Consider the following 23,897-nt stretch of genomic DNA (forward strand, 5'->3'; position numbering starts at 1 on the left):
TTTCACAAAAAGCAGCTTTATTGAGGCACTTTGTGCTCACAGAGCGAGGGAGAGACACCCCCTTCCTGAGGGTCCCGGCAGAGCACCCCGATTCAGCAGGGGGTGCTCCAGATCCAATGGGTGGGAGTGAGAGGCTGCCCCTGTGCTGGATAGCAGGGTGTCAAACAGTATGGAAAGTCATAGGGCAAGCGGAGCGCATCACCGGCAGGGGGCTGGGCAGCAGGAGAGCTACATATGCCCTGAAATACCCTCCGCCCTCCAAGCGCCAACCCCATGGCCCCATCACCGCTCGGGTTCACTAGAGCCAACGCCAGCCGAATGCCAAGCCAGGGCTCAGCACAGCCTCCGGCTCGAACAGCACCATTCCCCACAGCAAGTGCCCTCCTTTTGCTGTGCCAATGGGCCTTGCAGGATGAAGGGGATGTGGCCCAGACTTGGCTGGGAGGGACCCACTGTGCCCTCAAGCTTTGGGGCCCTCCCCATGAAGGGTGAAGAGTTCAGAACCGGCTAGGGGATTGGCACATCTCCCACGTGTCGAAATCCCCTAGCCAGCTCTGAAATCCCAGCCTAGGGGCTTTCACACAATACTGGCTGGCAGCAGGACAGGTGCTCGTGAGGCTGGGGGCCACTCAGTGCAGCTTTCAGAACAAATGCTGCATGCTGCGAGGGAGCCCGGAGAGCAGCCTGGCGCTCCCCATGAGGAGTAGGGGAGCCAGAGAGCACAGGGGCCAGGACACGGAAGGGTTTGGGTGTGGGGAGAGGCACTCAAGGGGCGCAGTGTGGGAGGAGACAGAAAAGGGAGCCAGGTGCAGGGTGCCAAGGAGAAGGCAGCTGCAGAGAAGAGGCCAGCACGCGCCCCTGCTGAACTGTCGGCCTAGAGGGCGAAGGGGCAGGGAGAGGGCCAAGGGGGTGAGGCTGAAGGGAGGTCCCTATGGCTGTGCGCAGCATGGAGAGCTCAGCTCACAGTGAGGCTCTGCTGTAGACAGGTGGTCTCCCCATCCCCGGTGGGGGGCGCAGGGGTAGCCAAGGAGACCCCTTGCTTTGCCTTTGTGCAGGTGACCGCCACACTGGATAGACTCAGTTTGAAAAGCAGCTGAAGGGGCAGCCGGAAGGAGCGAGTCTCTTCTCATCTCTGTATGGGGCCAGGGTGGAGCAGACACACAGCTGGTTTGGGAGGATCTCAGTGCAACCCAGCTGGCAGTACTAACACTGACAAGCCGCGGGAAGGGAAGAGTCAGTGCCCGGTGGGGTCTCTGCAGGGGGACAGGGATGGCTTGGCTCCCACATGTTGCTCGGGAGCTGGAGGGAGCCTGCAGCCCAGCGCTCGGATTCGCCATCCCGCTCCGTCTCCACAGACTGCCCCCCGCCTCCGCACCAGGCGCTAGACGTTCAGCTTGCTGGCGATGGTCATGAGGACTTTCAGGATGGGCATGAAGCCAGACACCTCACTGAAGCTGCTGCTACCCACCACCTGGGTGTGGACCAGCAGGCCCTGCTGGTAGCTGCGGGCCTCCATGCAGCGAGCGATCTCATGTAGCCCCATCAGGATGTGAGGGGAGAGCTGTGGGAAGGAGCACAGACACCTCAGCCTCACGCTCTACCATAAGCCCCCCACGCCAACTGTCTGACCTGCCCTCAGCCAAGCGCCAGATGGGCACCTACAGCTGGGGCAGGCGGTGCTCAGTGACAGGGCCTGAAGGACCATCCCCACCCCTCAGCCTCATCAAGATTCTTTGGACCCTCTCCCTCCCCAGTCCCAGCCTAAAGAAAAGTCACCTGTCAGGGCGTTTGCTTCCTGCCCAACGGGAGGAGAGAGGCCAGAGGCCTGACTGGTCAGTGGGTGTCTGACATATACATGAGGAGTCTCTCCTGCTGCTGGAATGGCAGCACATTGCACCACGCCCCAGCCGCACAGGGCTCCTGCACCCCACACGGGCCAGAGTTGGCACCGCTGTGGGGGAGTTGGAGAAGAAAGGGACCTCAGCTGGTTTCAGGAAGGGGGTGAAGGAGTTAAAGGTCACTGATCTCTAAAGGGCCATGCACAGAGCACAGCTCTTTGCAAAGGGGGCCAAGGCATGGGCACGCAGGAGGGCGCTGGAGCCAGCGGAGGGGCAGGGGACGGGTTCGCACACTTACAGCCTGCTCCCGGAGCTTCTCGTACAAGCACTCCAGACGCTGCGCCGCGTCCTCCAGTTTCCTTTTGGTTTTCTGAAGTGAAGAGAAATCCTCAGCATGGGCTCTGCCAGGGGAAAACCTCCCATGCCACGGCTGCTCCCACCTCCTCCCAGGGTGCTCTGCAAACAGCTGCATCCCTGGCTCAGTTTGAAACACTCAGGGCATGGACTGTAACAATCACCGCCACAGCACCCCTTAGCTGTGCCCCATGGGAAACATCCCCCCACTGCACCTGCCAACAATGCTATGCCTGTGATGACCCTGGCACATTCCACCCTCCCCAGAGATCCAGCCCAGACCCCGCACTGCAAGCCCTCCCCAGCCACCATGTTCCACAGCACGCAGGCCACAGCGGTTGCTTGAGAAACAGTCCGGTGGGCCTGATGGCAAGGCTGGACAGAGGCAGCCTCTGCCCGGCTGCTCCCAGCAATATCCTGCCCTGGCCTCACTTCTCCCCCCAAGACCTTCCCCTTCTAGAGACTCGTGGGGAGACAAACAAGGGGTGGTGTGGCAGAGGCCCAGTAGGGGCAGAAGTATCCGCTCTGCAGGAAAGGAGATGGGCATAGAAAGACTGTAGAGCATGGTGGGAAGGGAAGAGGAAATCCCCTGGGAAGAGAAGCAGCACCAGGGGACGGGGTGAGGCAGGGAGAGAAGTCAGCGTCTGAGTTGGGACAAGACCCCACTCCTCCTGGCTCCCAGCCCTGTGCTTTAGCGACGAGATCAACCCGGGAGGAAAAGCAGCTGCAAAGGCGACTCACGGGGTCGGTGGCGACGGCACTGCAGCGCTGCACCAGCCCTTCAAAGGTGGCCTTCAGCCCCTGGTGCTCCGGGGGCAGCTCCTTCCTCTCGATTCTCTCTGTGGGCAGCTGGGGAAACTGACACCAAATGAAAAGCAGCCAATGGCGGCGTGCTGAGCCCAGGGCAGGTGAACTCCACACCCCACAGCTCACTCCCCTGCCACTGTGGGGAACACATGAATGCACTTGCAGCTTGTTCCCTTAGAGCCTGCAGCCCTCTGGGGTCCTCTTGACTTGCTTATGCAACACGGCTCACTCCCTCCTCCCCTGCCCTGCCCGAACATGGTCATTTCCTACAAGGCTCAGGGAGCAGTCCTGGGGTCCTGGCCTCCTACGGTGGGGAAGAGGCAGATCCAAGCCCCAGTGTCACCAAACGATAAAGCTCTTACAAGCCAGCTTGCTCCTCACACCTGTGAGGAGTCTGGGGTGGGAGTGATGCCCCTGGGTTACCTGCATGCTGCCTTCTTTGGGTGCTCCCGGGGGTGCCTGGCCAGGTTCCTGGGATCTGGGAATCTGAGGCAGCAGGGCCCGCGGCTCTGTAGGGTGGCTCATTACTGGAGCTGTGATTGGAGCTGGAGGGGTGAACTTCTCTGACAACTACCAGGGGACAGAAAACAGCGAAAGAGGACTCGGTGCTGCCACTGAATTACTGCAGGCAACCCCCTGGTTCTCTGAACTTTCCCAGGCCAAATTCATCATCTTTGCTAGCTCAAGAGCCTGGGAGTCTGCAGAGCAATCCCAAATGAGGGCACAATATGCACCTCTCTCTAAACCCCAAGGGCCCTCACAACGAGAGCGGGAGGCCCCCAATGCCCAGCCGGTGACCAGGGCTGCAGGGAGAAACCCCTTGGGCTCTCTGAAATCATTCAATCAAACGGACATGCCACAGCAGCCACTGCCGCTCCCTAGAAAGCCGACTCGGCTCTGCCACGGCACGAGTCATGAATGCTGAGATTAGCTGCACAGAGCGTCCGGCAGAACAAGCGTTGGGGAAAGTCCCAGGACCTGGGGGTGAGTGTCTCCTGCAAATACTTCACCCCACCCCCAGAAAGCCAGGGAGTCAGGACAGATTCACTCCAACCAGGCTAGATCAAAAGGAGATGGCTTTAACAAGAGGCTAATCCTGTTGCAGTGAGCACAGCCTGAAGCAGGTTCCCAGCCAAGCTGCCAGAAAGCGCCCGGTGTCTGCTCAGCACAAAAGGGGGTGGGGGGGGGAGGGTGCCAGAGCGCTCCTTATTGCGCCTGCCAGCAGGAGGCAGCGATGGAAATGGTGTAGGAGCATTTGCTGTGGGGGAACTCAGCTCACAGATCCCCCTGAAGGAGTCACAGCAAGGGCCACTTGGCTGTGGGAGAGCTCCCAGCAACTCCGGCCCGAGGTCTCCCGCAGGAGGCAGTATAGCAGCACTCATGACTGGGAGCTCACAGTTACTCCAGCAGGAGGTGCTGTAGGGGCACAGTCAAGCACCAGGTTTAAATCTGGCGGTGCTAGCAGGTTTCTAGCCTGGCTGTTCTCCGAACCTTTCACCCCAGGTGCTGTAGCACAGTGGCACTCACAGCAGGGAGAGGCCAGCAGATAGGACGGTGTTCGAGGTGCCTAGGGAAATGCACACTGCAAAACACTTGTCCTGGGAAACCAAGCAAGGACGGCTGGCACCTTGGCGAAGGAACAATACGGGCAGCTGGGAGACCTGGGTCAATTCACTACATGCCCTCCAGCAAGTCAACTCTGTCTCTACTCCCCTATTTGCCCAGTGGGGACAGCAATAGTGACGCAGGGGCGTGGGGAGGGGCCATTCGTTCATTCTGCGCTCCCTGGAGGTACAGTCTGGCAGATGCTTTGGCCAAGGCTTACCTTTTTTTTCTGAAAGCCTCCCCTGAGAGCAGAGGGATTGTTCCAAGATTCCTGATCTGTGGGAACAAAGAGCAAGACACAGGCATGAGACTAGATGAGAACTCCAAGGCGGTGGGGCTCAATCTCTTACTGCTCTGGAAGCGGAAGGGCCTGGGCCTAGACCCACCTCCCCTTCCAACCCCCACTGTTTGGGTTGCTGAACGTTTCATGAAAAGGCTTTGTGGTCAACTCTGGGTCCACAGGCCACAGTCTGAGATTCCCCGCTCCTCCTTGGAGGATTCCCTTAATTCTGGCATTCAGGCACTGGGGCACATGTATGGGCTGCAGATAGTTTCCGTGCTATGTCTCATGCCACTGGCACAAGAAAAACACTTCAACTGTCTGCAGCTTCTAAATCTCTGCCCTGGCTGCAAACTTCTACCACTGAGACCGAACCAACATGTGTGCAGGGTTCAAGCGCTCCAAGGTCCAGAGCCAAGTTCCAGGCTTCCCACAAAACCAGAGCGTGGCCTGCGCAGTACCAGGAACACAGATCCGTGCTGTGGGCGACAGTGACAGTGAAAGGAACACCCCACAGGGCAGTCCGGAGCACTGGCAGAAATACAGGCAGGTGGGGGAGAGAGATTTTCCTTTTCCGATAGCAGGCTCAGGACCAGCCCTTGGGAAAGTTTACCCATTCCCACCTGCAAAGTCGATTTCACCTCAATAGTACATTCCTGGGGCAGTCTCTTTTGATTAGTGATTGTACAGTAGCTATCCCAAGGGGGCCCTGAGCCTTGACTGGAGCCCTTCAGCATTACAAGCCAATTAGCCCTCCTACTAAGAGAAGAGCTGGTGTGGGCACAGCCTCGTTTTAAGGCACAATATCGAAGGAGTCAGTGGAGTTAGAAATAAATGCCAGCTTAGTACATCACCAATCCCTATCTGCTCACAGGAGGTGGCTCATTAATCACTTGGGAAAGATGCAAAGGTACTTAGTGCGTTGAATGATTATTAGAATACTTCTGCAGCCATTCCTCCTGGCAGGTTTCAGGGATCACTTGCGGAGGAGTTCGGCTCAGTAGCTTAATTAAGTCTGCAATTATTTCTAGCTCTGGTGATTCCTAAGAGACCGTGTCTTAAAATGCTGCCATGCCCACAAGGACACTTGAGGCTAGCACATTCTGGCACTGCTCCAGGGCCTTAGACCAACCGATTCTCAGCCCTTCCATGAACTCTGCTTTATCAAGCGGCCTTTTACTTCACTCTGGGCAACTTACAGTCAGCGTCAGGCATAAACTCAGCAGACTAGTAACCAAATCAGGCTTTTCTGGGTGCACCCTGAACAACTTGTCTCCTGCAGTCTTGGGAAGACTAAACTTGCCCAGGATTCTCCTTTGCCATGAGCAGCCCCTCCCCTGTTGCTGAGGAGCTCTGAGAGCAATGGAGATTTCTCAGACGACAGTCTGGCGCTCTCTAAATCTAGTTCAGCCACCCGTCACTAGCCGGCGTTACACAGTAGCTCAGGCAGGATGATCAGACTGGGGTCTTCGGGCCTCAAAATGGGAAGGCAATGGGGCACCGACCCCAGAAATCAGAAAAGCGAATTTGTACGTGATCTGTGTACACCCCAGCCCCATTAGCACCAACAGGAGCTAATCATCTGTGCCCTCAGACACGAGACCTCGCACACTTCATCCTCAGCCCAAATCCTGGGGCTCAGCCTGCGGGTCTCAAACGGCCCGACGCCAAGCTCAGCGTTCCTATTCGTGCCGAGCCCCAAGGCTGTTTGCGCCTCTGGCGCAGGGACAATAGTGGGGACACTTTGTTCCTGCAGTTCTGTCCTACATACTGTGCTGGCTACCACACAAGAGCCAAATGCCCAGGCAGACAAAGCCTCACACTGCTAAGCTCCAGAGACTGGCCCAAGGGATTCTGGGCACATAGCCCCCTCTGTGCAGATCGCATCTGCGGTCACTTAGCATTACCCCCACTAGGGATGACTGGACAAGACCCCCTCCCCACAGCAAGAGCTGCAAAGCAATGCCCAGGAATGCAGCAGGGAATGACGGCTCCACAGCAGATTGTACTTAGGAACAGCGACAGGCATGGGACTGGGACTTAGACCTGCCATTGCCCCCCAGCCAGCCCTCACTCCTGTCCACCGCTGGAGGATGGGGAGCTTGCAAGCAGCTTTAAACTGGCTTTCAAATTCCCCTGGGAAACCAACTCACCCATGCCTCCCTGACAGCCCTGAGCTACCCTACGCATGGCAGGGACCTGCCTTCCAGGCACACCTGGGAAGAGCCTTGGGGCAGCCTGACATGCATAGTGCTGGGCTGGATGGAAGATGAGGGGTGAGCTACCACCGCTGGAGTGGTATCTGCTGTCAGCTGTGTGGGAGGAAGAGGAACTGCTCCCCGGCCCAGCTGACGCCAGGGTGAGAGCGTCGCAGGGGTCATGCTCCAATCCCTCCAGGGCTGGGTGGGAAGCCGTAGAGGGGCTGGAGGCCAAGGGCCCCTCTTTACATTCCTGGGCTCCAATTGCATTAGGTCTGCAGCATCATAGTTCCATCTGCACCTCCCCGAAACGCACGCAGTGCACTCCCAGATGGCCCCTCGGCGCAGCTTTCCAGTGCCCAGCGGCAACACTGACACCTAGGTTCCTGCACAGCCACTGGTACAACTGCCCAGGCGTGCGAGGCAGACGCTGCACAGCGAGAGAGCATGCGCGTGTGCAATGTCATCACATCTCACTGGAAGCAGTGGGACCACCTCCCCCGACTCAGAGGTAGGGGGTTGCTCATCGTACTGCCCACAGGATGTGGGTGGGGATCTAGCCAGGGGAAGACACCTGAAAATCAAGGCAGGTTTTGGAGTCAGAGTCACCATGAAGCTTCTAGTTCATCAGTAACATCTCAACAGCACCCAGTGACCATTTCAGATAGCTCGATCCATCCTGAGCTAAGGGGGCGAGAATCTAGCCGCATACCCTGGGCCTGTTCCCTTTTGGCTGAGGCTGGATGCCAGGTTAGGGGATCCATGGAACCCCTCCTTCGGCTGCAGGGTCAATTTGGTTCCAAGGAGCAGTGCCGGATTGACAGCTCTTGGAGGCCACGCTCCTGGCTCTAGCCCAACACAAGATACAGCCCAGGCACAAACACTGCAGCCTTCCCCTGGGCTCCAACAACATGCTGCAGTCATGTCCAGCAGAGACCACCTCTAGGATGGTCTCCACGACCTTCATTCATCAGCCTCTCCTCTGAGGCTGCAACCCAGGGTGATGGTGTCACAGGCAATGCAAACATCTGTCCACCAGGGACTGGCCAAAGACTACCAGCTCGTTTCTCCTGGGCTAGCAGGTGGCAATGACTTCACATCACTCTCCAGCTGGGCTGGCTTCAAACCAGCAACCAGGTGGGGAATGGCTCCAGCACCAGAACCCAGGAACAATGCTCACAAGGCCCAGGAGAATCTAAAACAGGTGGAGAGCCCATTGGAAATGGGGAGCGAGGGGCGGAAGCTGGAGTGCAGAAGAAAGAAGCATTTTACCCCACAGCCAGGTGAGCAAAGATCTCTTCCTTGGAGAGAGAGAGAACCCATCACTCCCAGCACTTCTAAGGTACCCATCAGCCTGATTAGCCAAGCAGGGATTCCAGTGGAGTGATGACCCTTCACCAGGGTCTGAGCGTGAGTGCGGAGTGTCCCCATGGAAATGCAGCTGCCACTGAGCGCACACTGGGACCCTGCCGGGCCAGCTCCTCCCAAGGTCGTGGGGAGCAGGATGGAAACACGGAGGAGCCTGCCTGAGCCAGTCTTCTTAACCGTGTTTCACCAGAACTGGGGGTCTCAGCACTTCAGCAACCCCAGCCCTAATGACACAAGTTCTCTTAGCCCATTCAGGGAGCTTCAGTTGCCAGCGTCCTGGTATGACAGACCCTCGTTACGAGATCCCATCTGGGATGGGCACGGGCGAAGCCACGCAAACTATACTCACCGGTGGGAGGGGGAGGGATGCTAGGAGCTCCAGGGCCCCCCTGAGGGTAGCCCACACCTGGGGGGCAGCTGAAAGGAGCTGAAGGAAAAAGCATAGGGGGCTGCCCCGCTGTGGGGAGAGGGCAGGCGGCAGGATGCTGTGCAGGGACCGAGGCTGGAGGGAAGAAGGTTGATCCCGGTGGTGGAACGCCAGGGGGTGCAATGGGCCCAGGCTGTCCTGAAATAGGAGGCTGATTGGGAAAGGCAGCTGGTCCAGCGAGTCTGGCTCCTGGCAGGCTGAATGGCGGAGGCTGGGACAATGCTGAAACCAAGGAGAACAGCGTCAGCTGGCAGTCCCCTCCTACCAGGAGGAGTGTGTTCCCCATGGCTCCCACTCCCCGCTTTGGCAAGCATCCTCCTCTCCCAAGCCATGCCCTGAGAAACATGCCCGGCCTTCCTCCCACATGCCCATCCCCAAGCCTCATCCCACCCCACAGCTTACTGGGGGCCTCTCCCAGGGCTCATGAACTGGGGGCCTCTCCCAGGGCTCATGACTAAGCTGCAGCGAGGTCCATGGGATCGGCAGCGCATGGGAACTCGGAGCAGCCTGCTCCCCAGACAAGCTGCAAGCACTATGGCACGTATGGCGCAGAGTCTGACGTGGGCCCAAAGTGCACGCCTGGCGCTCCCTGCCCTGATGGACGCAATGGCTTTATAGGCTGCGTCTCTGGCGCATACTCACCTGGCCCGGGAACCGTAGCTGGTGCCAAGCCGGAGGCGTACTGGCAGTAAGGGGGCCGGCCTCCTGCTCTGGAGTACATACTGGTAGTGGGGGAAATGCTGGCCTGGGGAGGAGCCGTGGGCACCGCTGGCACCGGCTGAGGCATGAAGAGTGAAGGCACTGAAGACTGAACTGACACCGGCGGGGTGAAGGATGGCTGGTACACGGGCTGTAATGAAAACACAGACACTGCGGTGAGCCCCACCTGGCAGTCCGCTCGAACAAGAGCTGCGGCCACTGCGGGAGCTGCCCCAGCTATCCTGTGACCAGTGGCCAGCCACTCGCCTCCCCTGCCCAAAAAGGGCACACTGGAGACTCCAAAAACAGCTGCCCGGCTCAGCCTGGTCGGGAAGCAGGCACCTGGCTTGGCTCCACTTTGCCAGCGCTATGTCTGCTGGCTGTGCCACCGCAGGACTTGGTTGCTTTCTTTCCCCATCAGAAGGGCCAGCTCTGCGATGGCACCCCACACTCCTCCTTCGCTCTCTGTTAGATCCCCGTCCGTCAGGCTGCGAGCCCCCAGGAGAGGGACCAGAGTAACCCCACTAGCCACAGGCAGGGTGAGGCCCTATGAGCCCATGGGAGAGGGACCAGAGTAACCCCCTTAGCCAGCAGCAGGGGCCTACGATCCCCTGGGAGAGGGACCAAATTAACTCCACGAGCCACGGGCGGGGCAGGGCGGGACCCTATGAGCCCATGGGAGAGGGACCAGATTAACCCCCTTAGCCAGGCGCAGGGATGCTGATTCCCTTCCTTCAGGCTGGGCTCCTGCTGCGACCTGGCTGCTGTGGAAGGAGGTATTTTCAGTTCATGACAGGTGCACCCATCCTACTGAAAGCACAAAGGAACCAGCTGCAGCCCCCCACATCTTCAACACAGAGGTGCAGCCTGCAGGACCACAGGGCACCACAGGAAATGTGCCGTCTCAGTCAGGAGGTCTGGACTAATGGGATCCAGATGGACCATTGCATGCTGGGTATGTCCTCTGTGCAGGCCACACTCCACGAGGAAGAAGAGGGCGGGTGCACTGTAGAGACCAGTGGCTTGTTCTTTGGTTAACCGTGTGCCCCAGAAGTGGCGAGTCTTTCCCCAAACTCTTTTCAGCCCATCAGCACTAGGAAGAGCCCTCAGCTAACGTAGTTTGTACCATTGGAGTTGGGGGTGTCCTTCAGTCAGCTGTGCCAAGCCGCCCGAGGGCAGCTACAATCCCATCAGCCTCCTTTAGCTGTCTCCTTCCCTCTCCCCAGTGCTTCTGTGCCCTGGGCACAGGCACCAGGCTTTAAGACTTACCTTCTCTGGATGCCTGGAACCCGGTCTGCGGGCTGACCCTTCCGGAGCAGAGCTGCTCTTGGCTGCCGGCAATGGGTGGCTAACTGGCCCGACATGCACACGAGCATAGGGGAAAGGAGGCGGCTGCTGATTGCCCACGCTCTCCCCTTGAGCGTGGAAGAGACGGTCTCGGAGCTGCTGGATCAGGAGCTGAAAAAAATGAGACTTAATGAAGTGCTTCGGGAGCCATGGATGGAAGGCTCCCTAGGGTTATGAATAACTCCTTAGCCCACTAGATGCAATACACTGGCAGCGGCATGAAGCCTTCATCAGTATGCAGCACCTGATAACCAATCCTGGGGGCCTAATGAGAGGCTGCAAACTTCAGGGTCCAAGACACCACCCTGATCTCAATTGGGAGAGCTCTCTGAAGCCATGCCGAGGCTCCTCAACCTCCGGGGCTTTCTCCTACTTGGGGGTCCCCAATTTTTTCCCTTCCTCCAAAGTGGATCACCAAACCTTGAGAAGCACCTTCCCACCCATGCCTGCCCCAAAGTGACCGCGTTTGGTTAAGTGCTGCCAAGAACTGCAAAGAGCAGCATGGAGATCCCCTCTCCTGCCCTGGCCTCCAAGGCCTCAGAGTAGACTCTTTGAGGCAGGAGAAGCTCCCAAGGAGAAAGAGAACCACCCCAAGGCAGGGGGGAAGTGAGCTGGTACGGGCCGGTACGGCATACCAGTAAAAACCCGCACCCACCCGTACCCAGCCCACATTAAAGCTCTGCCGCGGCAGCACTTTAACGTCCCTGCCCCTTTTGCCTCCCCCGTCAGCGGCCCTGCTGGTAGGGTCCGTACCGGCAGGGCCGCCAACAGGAGAAGCAAAAGGGGCAGGGATGTTAAAGCACTGCCATGGCAAAGGACCCTGCAGCGCTTTAACGTCCCTGCCCCTTTTGCCCCCCCTCGGCCATTGACGGGCTGGGGGGGGCAAAGGGAGCAGCTGCCTTGGGGTCGGTGATTTAAAAGGGCCTGGGGCTCTGGATGCCACTGCCACAGCGTCCGGAGCCCCGAGCTCTTTAAATCGCCATGGGAGCCCCGGGCAGGGCGGGCCAGGCGGCCTGGAAGGGCTGTCTGGGGGATGCTGACCCCAAGCCCAGGCCTTTCCGCCCGAGGCCCCATCTCTTCTGGGGGCCAGAGCTGGCCATGGTACCGGTAAGTGTCCTGAGTTACTGTCACCCCTGCCCCAAGGGAAAGGTTCCACCTTAATCAGAATCTACAGCTTCCTGTTGCATGCTGGCTCTCTACACTGCAACTTCCAAGTCTCTCCAGTACCTTCTCTGCCTATCTATTTTTCACCTACCTCATCAGAGCTGCGGGGTAGATAGCTCATTGCCGCCGCCAAACACCCCTGCGATGCCAAGAGCCTGGCATATTGGGTGACCCGCTCTGCCAAGACAGGGCCCAAAGCTGGCCCCACGGAGCCTCGGAGCATCTCAATGGACCTGCTCAGCACCATCACTTTCTCCACCAGGTCCTGACAGGGCGGGATGAAGACACAACACATGCCGTAAGTTCTCCATTGAGGGTGAGCTTTGCTTTACTATCCATCTCATTCGGACACACACCGTGAGGTTGTGTAGGGCCAGAAGTCAGCCCAAGGGAGAGAAGGAAGGTCTCATTGAACAGTCCCGGAACAGGAATGAATTTCATGCAGCACCACCTATTTCACAGCCAGGAACACAAGAGCAGCAGCACTGCTGGGGTGTGAGATCTGGGATGGGAAACTGACTGGGCTAGTTTCCTGGTAAGGAACCAAACAGCACCTGCCAGCATCTCTTTAATGGGCTTTCCTCAGGGAGCTCCATGAGACAGAAAATCCCACCTTGGGAGGGAAAGGGTTAAACATTGTCCTGAGAAGGGCTCTCCAGGGCTACAGGACACAGCAGCAGAGCAAGCTATGGTGATTATCAGCTGGCCCTTCCTGGGTCGTGAAGGGGTGTCCCTGGCTCCCAGTTCAGGAGGGGAAAGGCCAGCTCTGAACAGAACCAGACGAGGCACTGAAGACACATACCCCAATAACCCTATTTCTTGGGCACAGGGCAACAGGGCTGAGGGTCTCTGTGGCAGAGGGGTGTCCGGGGGTGACTCACTGGATGGCCCAAAGACATTGAGGGTTGCCCAGGTAGGAAGGGTGGTCTAGTGGACAGGGGTGCTGGGCTGGGACTCGGGAGACTGGGTTCCATTTCCAGCTCAGTCACATACGCCCAGTTCCCCCCGCCCCGGGAAACGGGGATAGCATGGACCCGCCTCTCAGGGGATTGAGAGGATGATAGGCAGAGGTGCTCAGAGACCATGCTGGTAAGTGACATCTATGTTCCTAGACATACAGATCAGCACCACGCCCTGTCCATTGCACAGCAGTCCATCCTGCCGCTGAGCACATGCTGATCCAGGCCCTCTCGTGTCAACAAACAACTTGCAACTTAACACAAGGCTCCTTTAGCCAGAATCTAGGCTAGGAGGAGACCCAATTCCTACAGCTGGAAGTTGTAGGACTGGAGAAGCTGGAGCTCAGGCTCCAATCTGTGTCTTTTGGGACCCTGCAGACAGATCCTAGCCTATGGAGGTTTCATGCCCACATCAAAGCACCTGTACCTGCAGAGCTAGGGGCGATGAGGTCTCGTGGTTTTTTACCCAGCATTTCGCCAACCTCTCCACATTGCCGGATGAGATGTAACATAGGCAGGCTTCACTGGACAGCACCCCCTTGCCTTCTGACTCCAGACGGGCCCCCAGTATATCTAAAGGGAGGAGGAAAAGGGGCAGTTTCCACTTATTTGCTCCCATCTGGCCAGCTCCTCCTCCCCCTGCCCAGCTCTCAGAAATTGTGCGATAACTTTACACACTGGCAACTTAGGAGCCACATGCAGAGAGTTAACAGGCCATGGTACAGAGGCTGGTGTCACCAATGAATCCATAGTCAAGAGCCTGGCTAAAGCTAAATAGGGAAGGAAACAATACAGCAAACCCCTGTCAGTCAGCTACCGTTCACCAACTGGTTCCCAGCTAATGGCCTCCAGAGCTTTTATACCCCAATCGCTAGCTCATTCCTGGCCAGCCACATTTCCCACAAGGGCCAGCCCAGTCCTAGCCCTAAACAGGCTCTATGAGGAAAACTACTGAGCCCTCACCAACTGGCTCTCAGCCCATTTCCAGGCTTGCAAGTGTGTGAGGACTGCAAGCAGTAGGAAGAACCACTTGCAGGTGGGGTGCACCCCTCCTGCCTTCCCTCTCCCCAGGAGCTCTGGCCCCTTTCCAGATAAGCCCTGTACATATACACACCTTACTCAGGGCCTAGGCCTGGGCAGCAGCAGAAGTCACTGCCCATAGCTCTTCCCAAGCCATGGATGCAGGCTGAAGGAGATATTGGCACATCCTTGTCCCATACCATGAGACTCTGCCCTGCCTTACCGTTCATATAGCCCACTTCCACTGATTCTGTTCTTCCTGCCTTAGCCTGCAGATGGGTCACGCTCTCATTTGTCTTGTCTGGAACGCCCTTAGACCATTTTGGAAATATTTCCTCTCAAGATCCATCCACCTCTCTCTGTAGACAGCCCGGAGGCACTCTGCACCAAATGAAGCGTCCCACCTACCACAGAGCTGGGCATATTCCTCCTGCTTGGAGTACGTTAACAAGATGGCCAGTGCCTCCTTCCAGTTCTGCAGGTCACATGTGCAGATTATATCTCGCCAGTTATGCTGCACGATGGAGGAAAGAAGCTGCAGGAGAAGCAAATGGCCCATCAGTCCACAGGTTCAAACCTCAGATGCAGCTATGGAGGTCCATACATGCTCACACAGAGATCTACCTTGCACTTGGGTTAACGGAGTGACCCTGGGAGAACCCTTGGTGCCACCTGGCAGAGGGCCCCCCATACTGTAACTCACATCAGGCCTGACATACTCATTCCCTCAACACATTGCTGTCAGAATATGTACCTCAAAGGTGTCCGGTAAGGTATCGTATGTAAACTGGTGACAAGCTGGTCCTGAAAAATCATTGTGATGTATGTACAGGGTGTTTACAAATTGTTCTGTATGTGTGCTTAAAACGTGTTCAGCCTGCCCTAGACAGAGGAACATGCCTTTACCTGTCTGACCAACTTGGCTACAGGCAGAGTACAATGAAAGTACATTTACATAGAAGGTAAACAAAGCCAGCAGGCTAAACAAGCTGGGGAGAAGACTGCTTAACAATCATGCTGGGGACGGAGTCTGCACCCCAGCAAGCCTTCTTGGCTCTTGAGGCAGAGACAGAGACAATAGACTTTCGGAGCGAAAAGACCTTTTAGTTACCCATCACTTAGGAACAGCACTGTTTGATTCAGTGAATGTTGGGTCCAGAGGGCTAGAGATGCTGGTAATTTGAGGTGAGCAAGGGCTTGTCTACACTTAAAACGCTGCAGCAGTGCAGCTGCGCCACTGCAGTGAGCCAATGAAGACACTACATACGCCAACAGGAGGGGGTCTTCTGTCAACATGGGCACTCCACCAGCCTGAGAGGCGGGAGCTAGGGTGACGGGAGAATTCTCTCATTGACCTAGTGCTCTCTACGCTGATGGTTAGGTTGGCTTAACTACGCCATTCAGGGGTGTGGATTTTTCACACCCCTGAGCAATGTAGTTATACCAACCTAACTTCCTAGTGTAGACCAGGCCTAAGAAAACTGCTTAGACAAAGATTGTAACTTGCTAAGATTAAATTTTAGTCATAAAACTAGAATAACTTTCTTAAAGAACCAGGATTTAAGTGATACTAAGCCAGAGAAAGGGACAGGCCTGGGTACAAACAAAACACAGCACACTTGCTAAGCTAACAGGCTGGTGTGTGCTCTGTCTCTTTGGAGGCAGCAAACATAATACCAGCTGTGAGTGCCCAAGGTGAGGGACGGGATGCGGCAGAGACACGTCTCTGGGGAACTCGGGCGCTGGGTTCACTGACTGTTTCCTGCAAGGCAAGGTTTAGACGGGCAGAGTCTTGACGTGTGTGCTGGCCAGGCAGCCAGGGAAGCAATGCACAGCTTCGCAGCAGCAGAGCTCTCACCCTTGCTATGGCAGAGCGTTAACACAGTGGCTCTCAGCTCTAGGTGGTCTGAGCAAGACGCCACACTTGCATGGAGTGTCCACATCACGGCTGCTCACGTGCGGGTGGGATGATATAGAATTTGCCCCCATGGTCCACCACTGTGCCTCCAGCGGTAACTGGCACTTAGTGCTTCCAAAGGTGAAAAGCCACCCATGCCCCTGTCTAGTAACGCAATGCTGTAGACAGAGGAAGAAGATTCTTTCCTGGTCCTTACAATGGTCGGTTTATGCCATGCAGCATGGGATTCGACCAGCTCTGTAGCTGCATAAGAGAAGTGTCATTAAGGCTCAGGTAATGTCAATGGATTTCTAAAAGGGTTGGATAATTTAAACTGCAACCTCCTGAGGCAGAAGATACCAGAAGCTGGACACAAGCTGAAGAGAAGGGCGGAAATCCTGGCTCTGCAGGCAGATTGCTTGTTGGATGAGAGCAAGTTATATAAAGGTATCATGAGCGCAGTGTAAATACCTAGACAGAGCTGGAAATTAGATGGACAGAGCCCTCAGTTCAGCATTTCACCCCTGCCAACGCACTCTCAGGGGCATTCACAGCCACCCACGTATACACAGGCAAGCACACCTGCCTGGGCCCCGTCCACCTCAGTCTGTTCTCTTCTGCCCCGCATCTCTGCCTGGATATACACTGCTGGGCACTCACCTGAGAAATCTTTGTTTTCCGTTTGGCAAAGTACTGCATCTGGGTCTCCCGCAGTAGCGTCTCCCCCCCAGCGATAGCCAGAATGATGGCATCAGCAAAACGGTCAGCCCTCACGCACAGCTCCACAGCACCGGCAAAGTTCCCCACCAGGAGCGCCTGGCTGATCAGCCCATCCGTGTCTGGAGAGGGGGAAAGGAACATACAGCACTATGGTGAGCAACTGAACAGTTCATCCGGGGGCCACCCACCACCCTGGCTGCAATGAACTGTGGACACTAGTGAAAAGGCAGCTCTGCAACAACTGCAACCCATCTCCAGGCCTTTCACTCCAGAAACCACGTGTGCTGAAAGTGGCTCCTTATCCAGTATTAGGGCTTGTCCTCTGTGGGCCTTCCACCGCAAGTGCACTGGTCAATGCCGATGGCACGGAGAGAGAATGTAGGTTGAGGTACACTGCACAGCGCATCAATGGGCCAGGCTATGTCACTTTATAGGGCAGCGGCTCCCTTCACATAATGCGGGCCATGCAATACCTGTTGTGACCGGGATCTCCAATGTGCTCATGTCCTGAGGGACGAGGCTGTCAAAGAACCCTGAAGAAGAGGAAGCAGCACCCACTTCGGTCATGGAGCATCTTGAGCCCTGTGCAAAGAAAGCAGGGAGAGTATGTTGATGTGAGCCACACCCAGAAGAACAAGCCTGACCAAGACAATTTCAATGGATTACAGAGCTGGGTGAGGGTGGTTTGCGGCTGTTCTACCTGGCTGGGAGTTTCTTTCTATAGCCGATTTCAGCACGGAAGCTTACAGGCCGCTTCCTTCATATCTCCTCCACTGCACTATCACTAGTGCAGCTCTACCAGTGTAGCAATGACAGGAGTGCCAGCCTGCCCCAGAAGGTGCCAAGAGGACACCCGGAAGCTGTGCCATGGAGCTAAGATAGGGTTAAGGTTAACCCTCGCACCGAAGAACTGAGCGCTCCTTGAACAAGGCTTGTTGTAGTGTCAACAGCCTGCATGTCACCATCCCTTGCAGTGACTGCCTAGCCCATCCAGTCCCCCCTCCTGCATAACCCAGTCCACAGATCCTCACCCAGGGAGTCCTGCACTGAGCCCCAGAACTTTTTGGAATTTGTCCTTCTTGTTCATTCCTCTCCCTGACGCTCACTTCTCAGTGACCAGTGAGGAGTCCAGGGCCTACCTGAACAGGTGGCTGTGTAGCCTGAGCCAAGCCATCTGCCTCAGGAAAGTGCTGCTTCTCTGGGATACCATTACCCAAACAGGACGTGATCTGTGAAGAAATGGAGTCATAGAGTCAAGCCTCTGTCACAAAGCTGAACGTGTGGGCAGCAGAAAGGCCAAGTCGCCCAAAGCCAGAAACAGCTCCATTGGCTTCCCCAAGCACTTTAAGAGCCGGTTCAAAATCACGCTCTGTATTAACCCTCCCACCCCATCACCTCTCCCAGCTCCCCTTGCTACTCAGCTAGTACAGACCTCTCTGCCCCTTGCCATAACACTGCCCTCACTGGTGCAAGATCCGTCTCCTTTGCAGCTCTGTCAGTGTTATCTGAAGGCGTATTCCAGTAACTTACCACCTCCTCCACTTTCCACACCTCACCCAGATCTCTCACTTCTCTCTAAGTATTAGGAGGGGAGTTAATAACATATGGTGCTCGCAGAGACAGTTTGGACAAAGCTGCATTGCCGTGATGCATCAGTTAAAGCTGCAGCAGAATTTTCCTTTTAATGGGACCTCTGTTTGTGCTGAACTCCTGAAATATCCAGAGGCTCCTTGTACACTCCCTCAGAGTCACCTGCTTTGGGACTCGTTCATGAGATGAGTGAAGGTTTGAGTTAGGGGCTGACACCTTGTAAAGCTACCCTGGGTAGGACAGAAGCCTAGCGATCAGAAGAGAGAGGAGGAACACTCCCTGATTCCACCCTCCCTGTTGCACCCACCCAGCAGCTCAGTGGGTTAAGTGTATTAACCTTTCACCTCTGGAGACCAGGATTCAAGTCTCAGCTTAGATCACAAGTAGTGGTCTCAGGTGCGCATCACCGACCTGCCACACAATTAGCCAGCATCCGACCTAGGCAGAGCCACATCCAGATGTGCTGGAGGAGCTGCCCAGGTGAGCTGGAAGTCAGGATCAAGGTGCACTGGGAGAGCTGAAGGGAGGGAATGAAGCCTGAACTATGCCCTGCCCTAGCCAGCACATTGCAGCACTAGTCACATGGTCACAAATGAAGCAAATCAAGCATGCACTTTCTAAGTCCACAGGACTAGTCCTAGTTCAGGTGCAAAAATGTTCAAGCTACACCTCCAAGTGAAACCTTATGGGAGGAATTGCTTATAGAATACATAGTGCGGCAGATACCTCTTTCCTGCACTCCCTGAATCTGTTCTTCACCTGTCCCCTAATTCACCTGCCACTACCCTAAAAGGACCCTCTGTGAAATAAAGACATTGCTTAGCAAGTAGGCCACTTACCTTCTTCTGCAGCTCCTCTTTACTATAGCCCAGCAGCTTCAGGAGTTTAGTCCTGGATTCTGGCTCCATGTTCACCTGGGCCCCAAAGGGGATCGGAGACAAAGAGGTGCGTAAAACCGGGCATCTGCATAGAGACAACACCCAGCTGCCAAGCATAGTGCTCAGTTTACAGATTAGCACCAGGGGACCCTGGGTGCTCCTTGGGACCTGGAATAAGCTGCCCTTTGGAAGATGAAGTCTGAGACTTTGCTAACCTTGTCTACCCCAGCAATGCAATAAAACCTGGTTATCGCATTCTGTCAAACACATTGCGCGCAGACACTGATTAACTAACAGGGGTATTGCTCACTTTAACACACTACACTTGCTTTAGCCAGCTACGCTACAGTAACGAACTCCACACTGCAGGATCACTCCTGTAAGCTGCAGTGCTTTGGAACGGTCCTTGAAAGTACTGCTGTTATGTGAGAAGAGATGCCTATAGCACTCGTCAGGCAGCACAGGCCAGTGGACAGAGCACTGGTCTGGGAGTCAGGAGATCTGTGTCACTATGGGCAAGTCACGTCTCTCTGTGCCTCAGTTTCTCCAAGTGTAAAATGGGACTTCTGTAAAGCTCTCTGAGATCTAGGCATGGAGAATTCTGTATAAGCACTAAGTACTATCACAGCTCACGGACGTGTGTTACTGATTTCCTCTCTCACAACATGGCCTGCTTGCGATCCCCAGGCCACAGTTTGAGAAGGCAGCACTATCTACTAGAGAGAAAACTGGACTGGACCAGTGAATGGAGCAGGCTGCTATCTCCAATTGTAGTCTGTGGCCGACAGTGGTACATGGAACACAGAGTCGTTTTGGTCCCAATGGGTGAGACGTTGGGTGGGATTTGAAGGTGATCACCCAATATAAGAAGGGGCTAAATCAAGCAGTTTACTCAGGGCCAGATTCTCTCGTGTTTACTCGTGTTGAGTAGGACCTTATTCCTCCAGCCAGCCTCATTTAAGTCAATGGGACTACTTGTGGAGTAAGGTACGGTTCCATTTGAGGAAGGGGATCAGATTCCAGCCCTCAGCCCGTCTGAAGTCAAAGCTCCCAGTGACGATGTTGGGAGTTCTGACCGAGTGCGGACAGAGGATTTAGCCCAATTATGTCCAAGCTAGACAGAAGCTGATCTAGTTCTTGCAGGCCCTGGCTGGAAAGCGAAGCACTCTTGGCTAGAGCACCTCTCTGTGGCTGTATTTGGAGGGAGCAGCAAGATTCCCTGGGCCTCAGTTAAACACTAGGCAGGATCTTAAATTGATGGGCCTTAAGGACCTCAGAGTCTGCCACGAAAGATAGAGGCAAAGCGCTCAATCACCTTCTGGATGGTCTACATGGCAACGGGGTTGAGGGAGGGAGCAAACAATCCTGCTGGCATCACAGCTGCCTCAACCCTTCCAGGCTGATCTCAGCCCATTAGGGCTTTTGCCTGGGGAATGAGGGAGTGCGCTCCACTGAGATCACTACAGGACTAGAGGAGGCTGAGTGTCTGCCTGGCACTGCTGTGTACAGTATCCTGACTGAGAGCCCAACACAGTCTGATGCCAACACCGTACCTATGAAAAGGAGAGCAGGCCTCCAGCCCTCTGCATTTAGCCTTTAACCAAGGCTTTCCCCAAGCACGTGATTATGGGATGTGTTTATGGCTTAACTCCCAGTCAGTCTGTTCTGTTTATTGCTGTCCCTTGAAGAGCTGGGGATATACGAGGCCAGGGACAAGTGTGATGAGCACATGCAAAACCCATGCCAGGAATGCAAAGGCATTGCAATGAGGTCTTGGCCTTCACCAGGGCTGTCCTACCTTCAGGAAGTTCCAGAGGTTCTCTTCAAACTGCAGCTGGGCTGCCCGAATCTTGCTCTGGCAATAGTCCAGGAGGTTTCCCGACTGCAGGGCCATCTGCAGCTCTCTGGATCGGGCCAGGAACTCTGTCTCAGTAACGACTTGGCTGATGAACACCTGGCGCGGGGGAATCTGCTGCATTTGTTGTGCTGGGGCCTTGGTGAGGCCAAAAGTGATTAATTTCCCTCCGAACTGAGAAGGAGAGAGGGAAAAAGTAAGCGTCCATACACGTGAAGGTAAAACCAGCACACTCAGCTCTCGGGAGCTGAAGGGGCTTTGGCAGACACCAATGGCCCTGAACAGGGCAATCCCGAGGAACCCAAGGCAGACCACAGCTGCACACATACAAGATGCTGCTGTCTTCTGCAGGGATCAAACCCAAGACCTGCAGCATCAGAACCACAATCCTCAGTGACACCCACAGTCTGTGTGTGTGCAGTCATACATAGCTCACTGCAAACATCAACAGCACAGAGGACCAGCTGCTGTTTGGAATGATTTTGCTCTGCAACAGAGATCATCAAACTAATGGAATACACAGGAGCCTTTATTTATTGAATTTAGTAATTTTGCATTAGGCCACTGTGGGTTCACCTCCTGCTGCTCCAGTTTCAAGCTCAACAGAGTGAAAATCACAGCTGGTGCTTTTCTCAAATATGGAGACTCTAGGAGCACACAAAATCCAAAGACAGTGACCACAGACACAATGACCTTACTTGCATAGGGTTATTCCTAGGTCACCCACTCATGTCAAGCGTTCTTAAGCCTACGGCCTAGTAACATACCAGTGGCGGCCGCGATCGGCCGAACCTGCCATGTCAGCAGGTAAATAAACTGGCCCGGCCCGCCAGGGTGCTTACCCTGGCGAGCTGCGTGCCAAACGTTGCCGACCCCTGTTATAGATGAAATAGCATATGAACTGACCATAATGGCACATAAAACAATGCTAAATGGATGACAGAAGGAACTAACTGGCTACAGTACTACTCTGAAATGGCACGGGCCAGGGCAGAGGCTAAGAAAGCAGGGCAGCAGCACAATCTGGGAGAAAAGGGGGGTGGCAGAAGAGGAGAGGGAGAGAATAAGGATATGGGGAGAAGAGGGAATAGGGAAAGGGGAAAGACAGACAATGGACTGGGAGGAAAGGCAGGAGAGAACAGACCTTGCCTACAAGACTGGGCTAGTTTCTGAGGCTGGGCTAGTTTCATTAACTATCCAATGGGAAGGACATGGGAGTCAAAGAGCAGCTCCCTCCCGTCAGAGCAAGTCACCATCACTGCTATAGGGACAGATGTTGTTGGCGAGGTCTCTGAACACCACAGCAAAGGATTCCCTGCCAACGGAGCCACACAGCCCTCTACCAAAACTGACAGCACCATGAAAACCACAACGGTCTCCAACATGGGAACCAGATCCCCTCTGAGCCCCCCGTGGGGGCCATAACCACTCTCCTTTCCAGGCAAGGATGCTCCGCACACTTACTGCAAACGAGACCCCCACCGGCCTGCGAATCCACTTGGGGGGCTTTTTCAGTGGCGGGATCAAGGTGGTTTGAGCCACCTGCTCTGGCACCTGAAGAGGAGGAAGGGTCTGTCCCGTGCCGAAGGGGTCCAGGTTGTTAAAGGAGGAGGAGATCTGAGAAGGGAAATTAAAAAAGTTACATCTCACTCTCCAGGCAATAAGATCATTCAGCCTAGCCCAGTTGTTAGTTACCCTCGGTGGTGAAGAAACAGGACATTAGCATGTTCCTGGGGCAGTGCCACCACATCCTTATGAGAGACATAGCATATCTGGGATACAGACCTTATACAAACCTTAATTAGTTTCAGTTCTTAAATGGGTTCATCTTGAGAAGTTACTTCTCTCAATTAACATGAAGACTTCCCAAGGGAGGCTGTTTGTCCCACCACCCCACTCCTAAATAAAAAGATTACTGAATGTCATTGTCTCCCACAAATAAGGCAAACAACTGGTCATAACTTGTCTGACTTGTTTTTAATTTTGCTGATGGGGGACTCTTGAGTGGCTGTTTGTTGCAAGGGTCTTTTAAACCAGTTATTTTTTATAGGATTTTGTGTTGAACGTTCTGTGAACTGGCGCTATAACGACATCTCAAGACATTTTCGCCCAGAGGACACCATGGCAGCTTCCTCAAAAGTGTTCTGAGCTGTATTTTTACAATATTTCTGGGAGATCACACACATGCAGCCCTTGTGGCATGCAAACATTAACAATTTTTTTTTAATTGCTGGCTTAAGCAAGTCCTTCCCCAGAACTGAAGTTTGCTATGCATGACCCAATTTGAACTTAACAGGACCAAACTACGTGACTCCAAGATAGGCCTCACACCGGAGTTGTCCGAAGACCCTGGAGGGAGGCAGGGAAGCCAGAGTGAGCGAAGATGACAAATAAGAACCCAGGGTAAGGCTAAGAAGCCTCACTTTTTAGGTCAACAAGGCAGCTGAGGGAACACTGATCTTCCAGAATCCCCAAATCGATCACCTCAGGGGGAGGCAGTCATCACACCACCACACAAGCTATGCCAACCCTGGACCAGTCTCCCTACACCCAGAAAAAGCCTGCTGATGAGCAGCATTAGGCCAGCCATAGGACCAGCTAACTCCTTGACTGCAGTTCTAGCTCTCATCTCAGAACAGTCCAGAACACTACAAGAACTGAGGAGTCTGTGACCTGCCCGTTACTTTATTTTCCCTTTTTCTATTTGTGTCCTTTGCTTGTATTAAGTGGAAGGTATCCCAGATTGTTTTATTCTCTAAGACTAGTGTGGTTGATTGCACATTTATGTGTATATGCACCAGTGATGTCTACACAGGGAAAGTGCCAGAAAGTTCACTGGGTTTAATCAACTCTAAACAGCACCATAAAGATACCCATTAAAGCATGTCCTG

General features: G+C 54.9%; 1 protein-coding gene across 9 annotated transcripts in view; it reads right to left on the reverse strand.

The window, feature by feature from the left end:
• The window catches only part of SEC31B (SEC31 homolog B, COPII coat complex component), a 40,814-nt gene continuing 16,917 nt past the window's right edge, over positions 1-23,897 (reverse strand). For 8 of the 9 annotated variants that reach the window (XM_008171372.4, XM_024107963.3, XM_005285547.5 and 5 more), the window contains exons 10-26: positions 22,471-22,623; positions 20,950-21,180; positions 19,113-19,187; positions 17,823-17,912; positions 17,157-17,265; positions 16,624-16,802; positions 14,475-14,601; positions 13,474-13,619; positions 12,179-12,352; positions 10,846-11,034; positions 9,520-9,727; positions 8,800-9,099; positions 4,825-4,880; positions 3,423-3,569; positions 2,934-3,050; positions 2,137-2,208; positions 1-1,561 (exon numbers count right to left, since the gene is read on the reverse strand). In XM_008171372.4, coding sequence (XP_008169594.2) covers positions 1,382-1,561; positions 2,137-2,208; positions 2,934-3,050; positions 3,423-3,569; positions 4,825-4,880; positions 8,800-9,099; positions 9,520-9,727; positions 10,846-11,034; positions 12,179-12,352; positions 13,474-13,619; positions 14,475-14,601; positions 16,624-16,802; positions 17,157-17,265; positions 17,823-17,912; positions 19,113-19,187; positions 20,950-21,180; positions 22,471-22,623 — 2,553 coding nt within the window. In that variant the 3' untranslated portion in view covers positions 1-1,381. The remainder of the gene's footprint in view (positions 1,562-2,136; positions 2,209-2,933; positions 3,051-3,422; positions 3,570-4,824; positions 4,881-8,799; positions 9,100-9,519; positions 9,728-10,845; positions 11,035-12,178; positions 12,353-13,473; positions 13,620-14,474; positions 14,602-16,623; positions 16,803-17,156; positions 17,266-17,822; positions 17,913-19,112; positions 19,188-20,949; positions 21,181-22,470; positions 22,624-23,897) is intronic. The other variant, XM_042850182.2, reaches the window with a different exon arrangement.

Source organism: Chrysemys picta, chromosome 7, assembly GCF_011386835.1.
Source record: "Chrysemys picta bellii isolate R12L10 chromosome 7, ASM1138683v2, whole genome shotgun sequence".
Lineage (NCBI taxonomy): Eukaryota > Metazoa > Chordata > Testudines > Emydidae > Chrysemys > Chrysemys picta.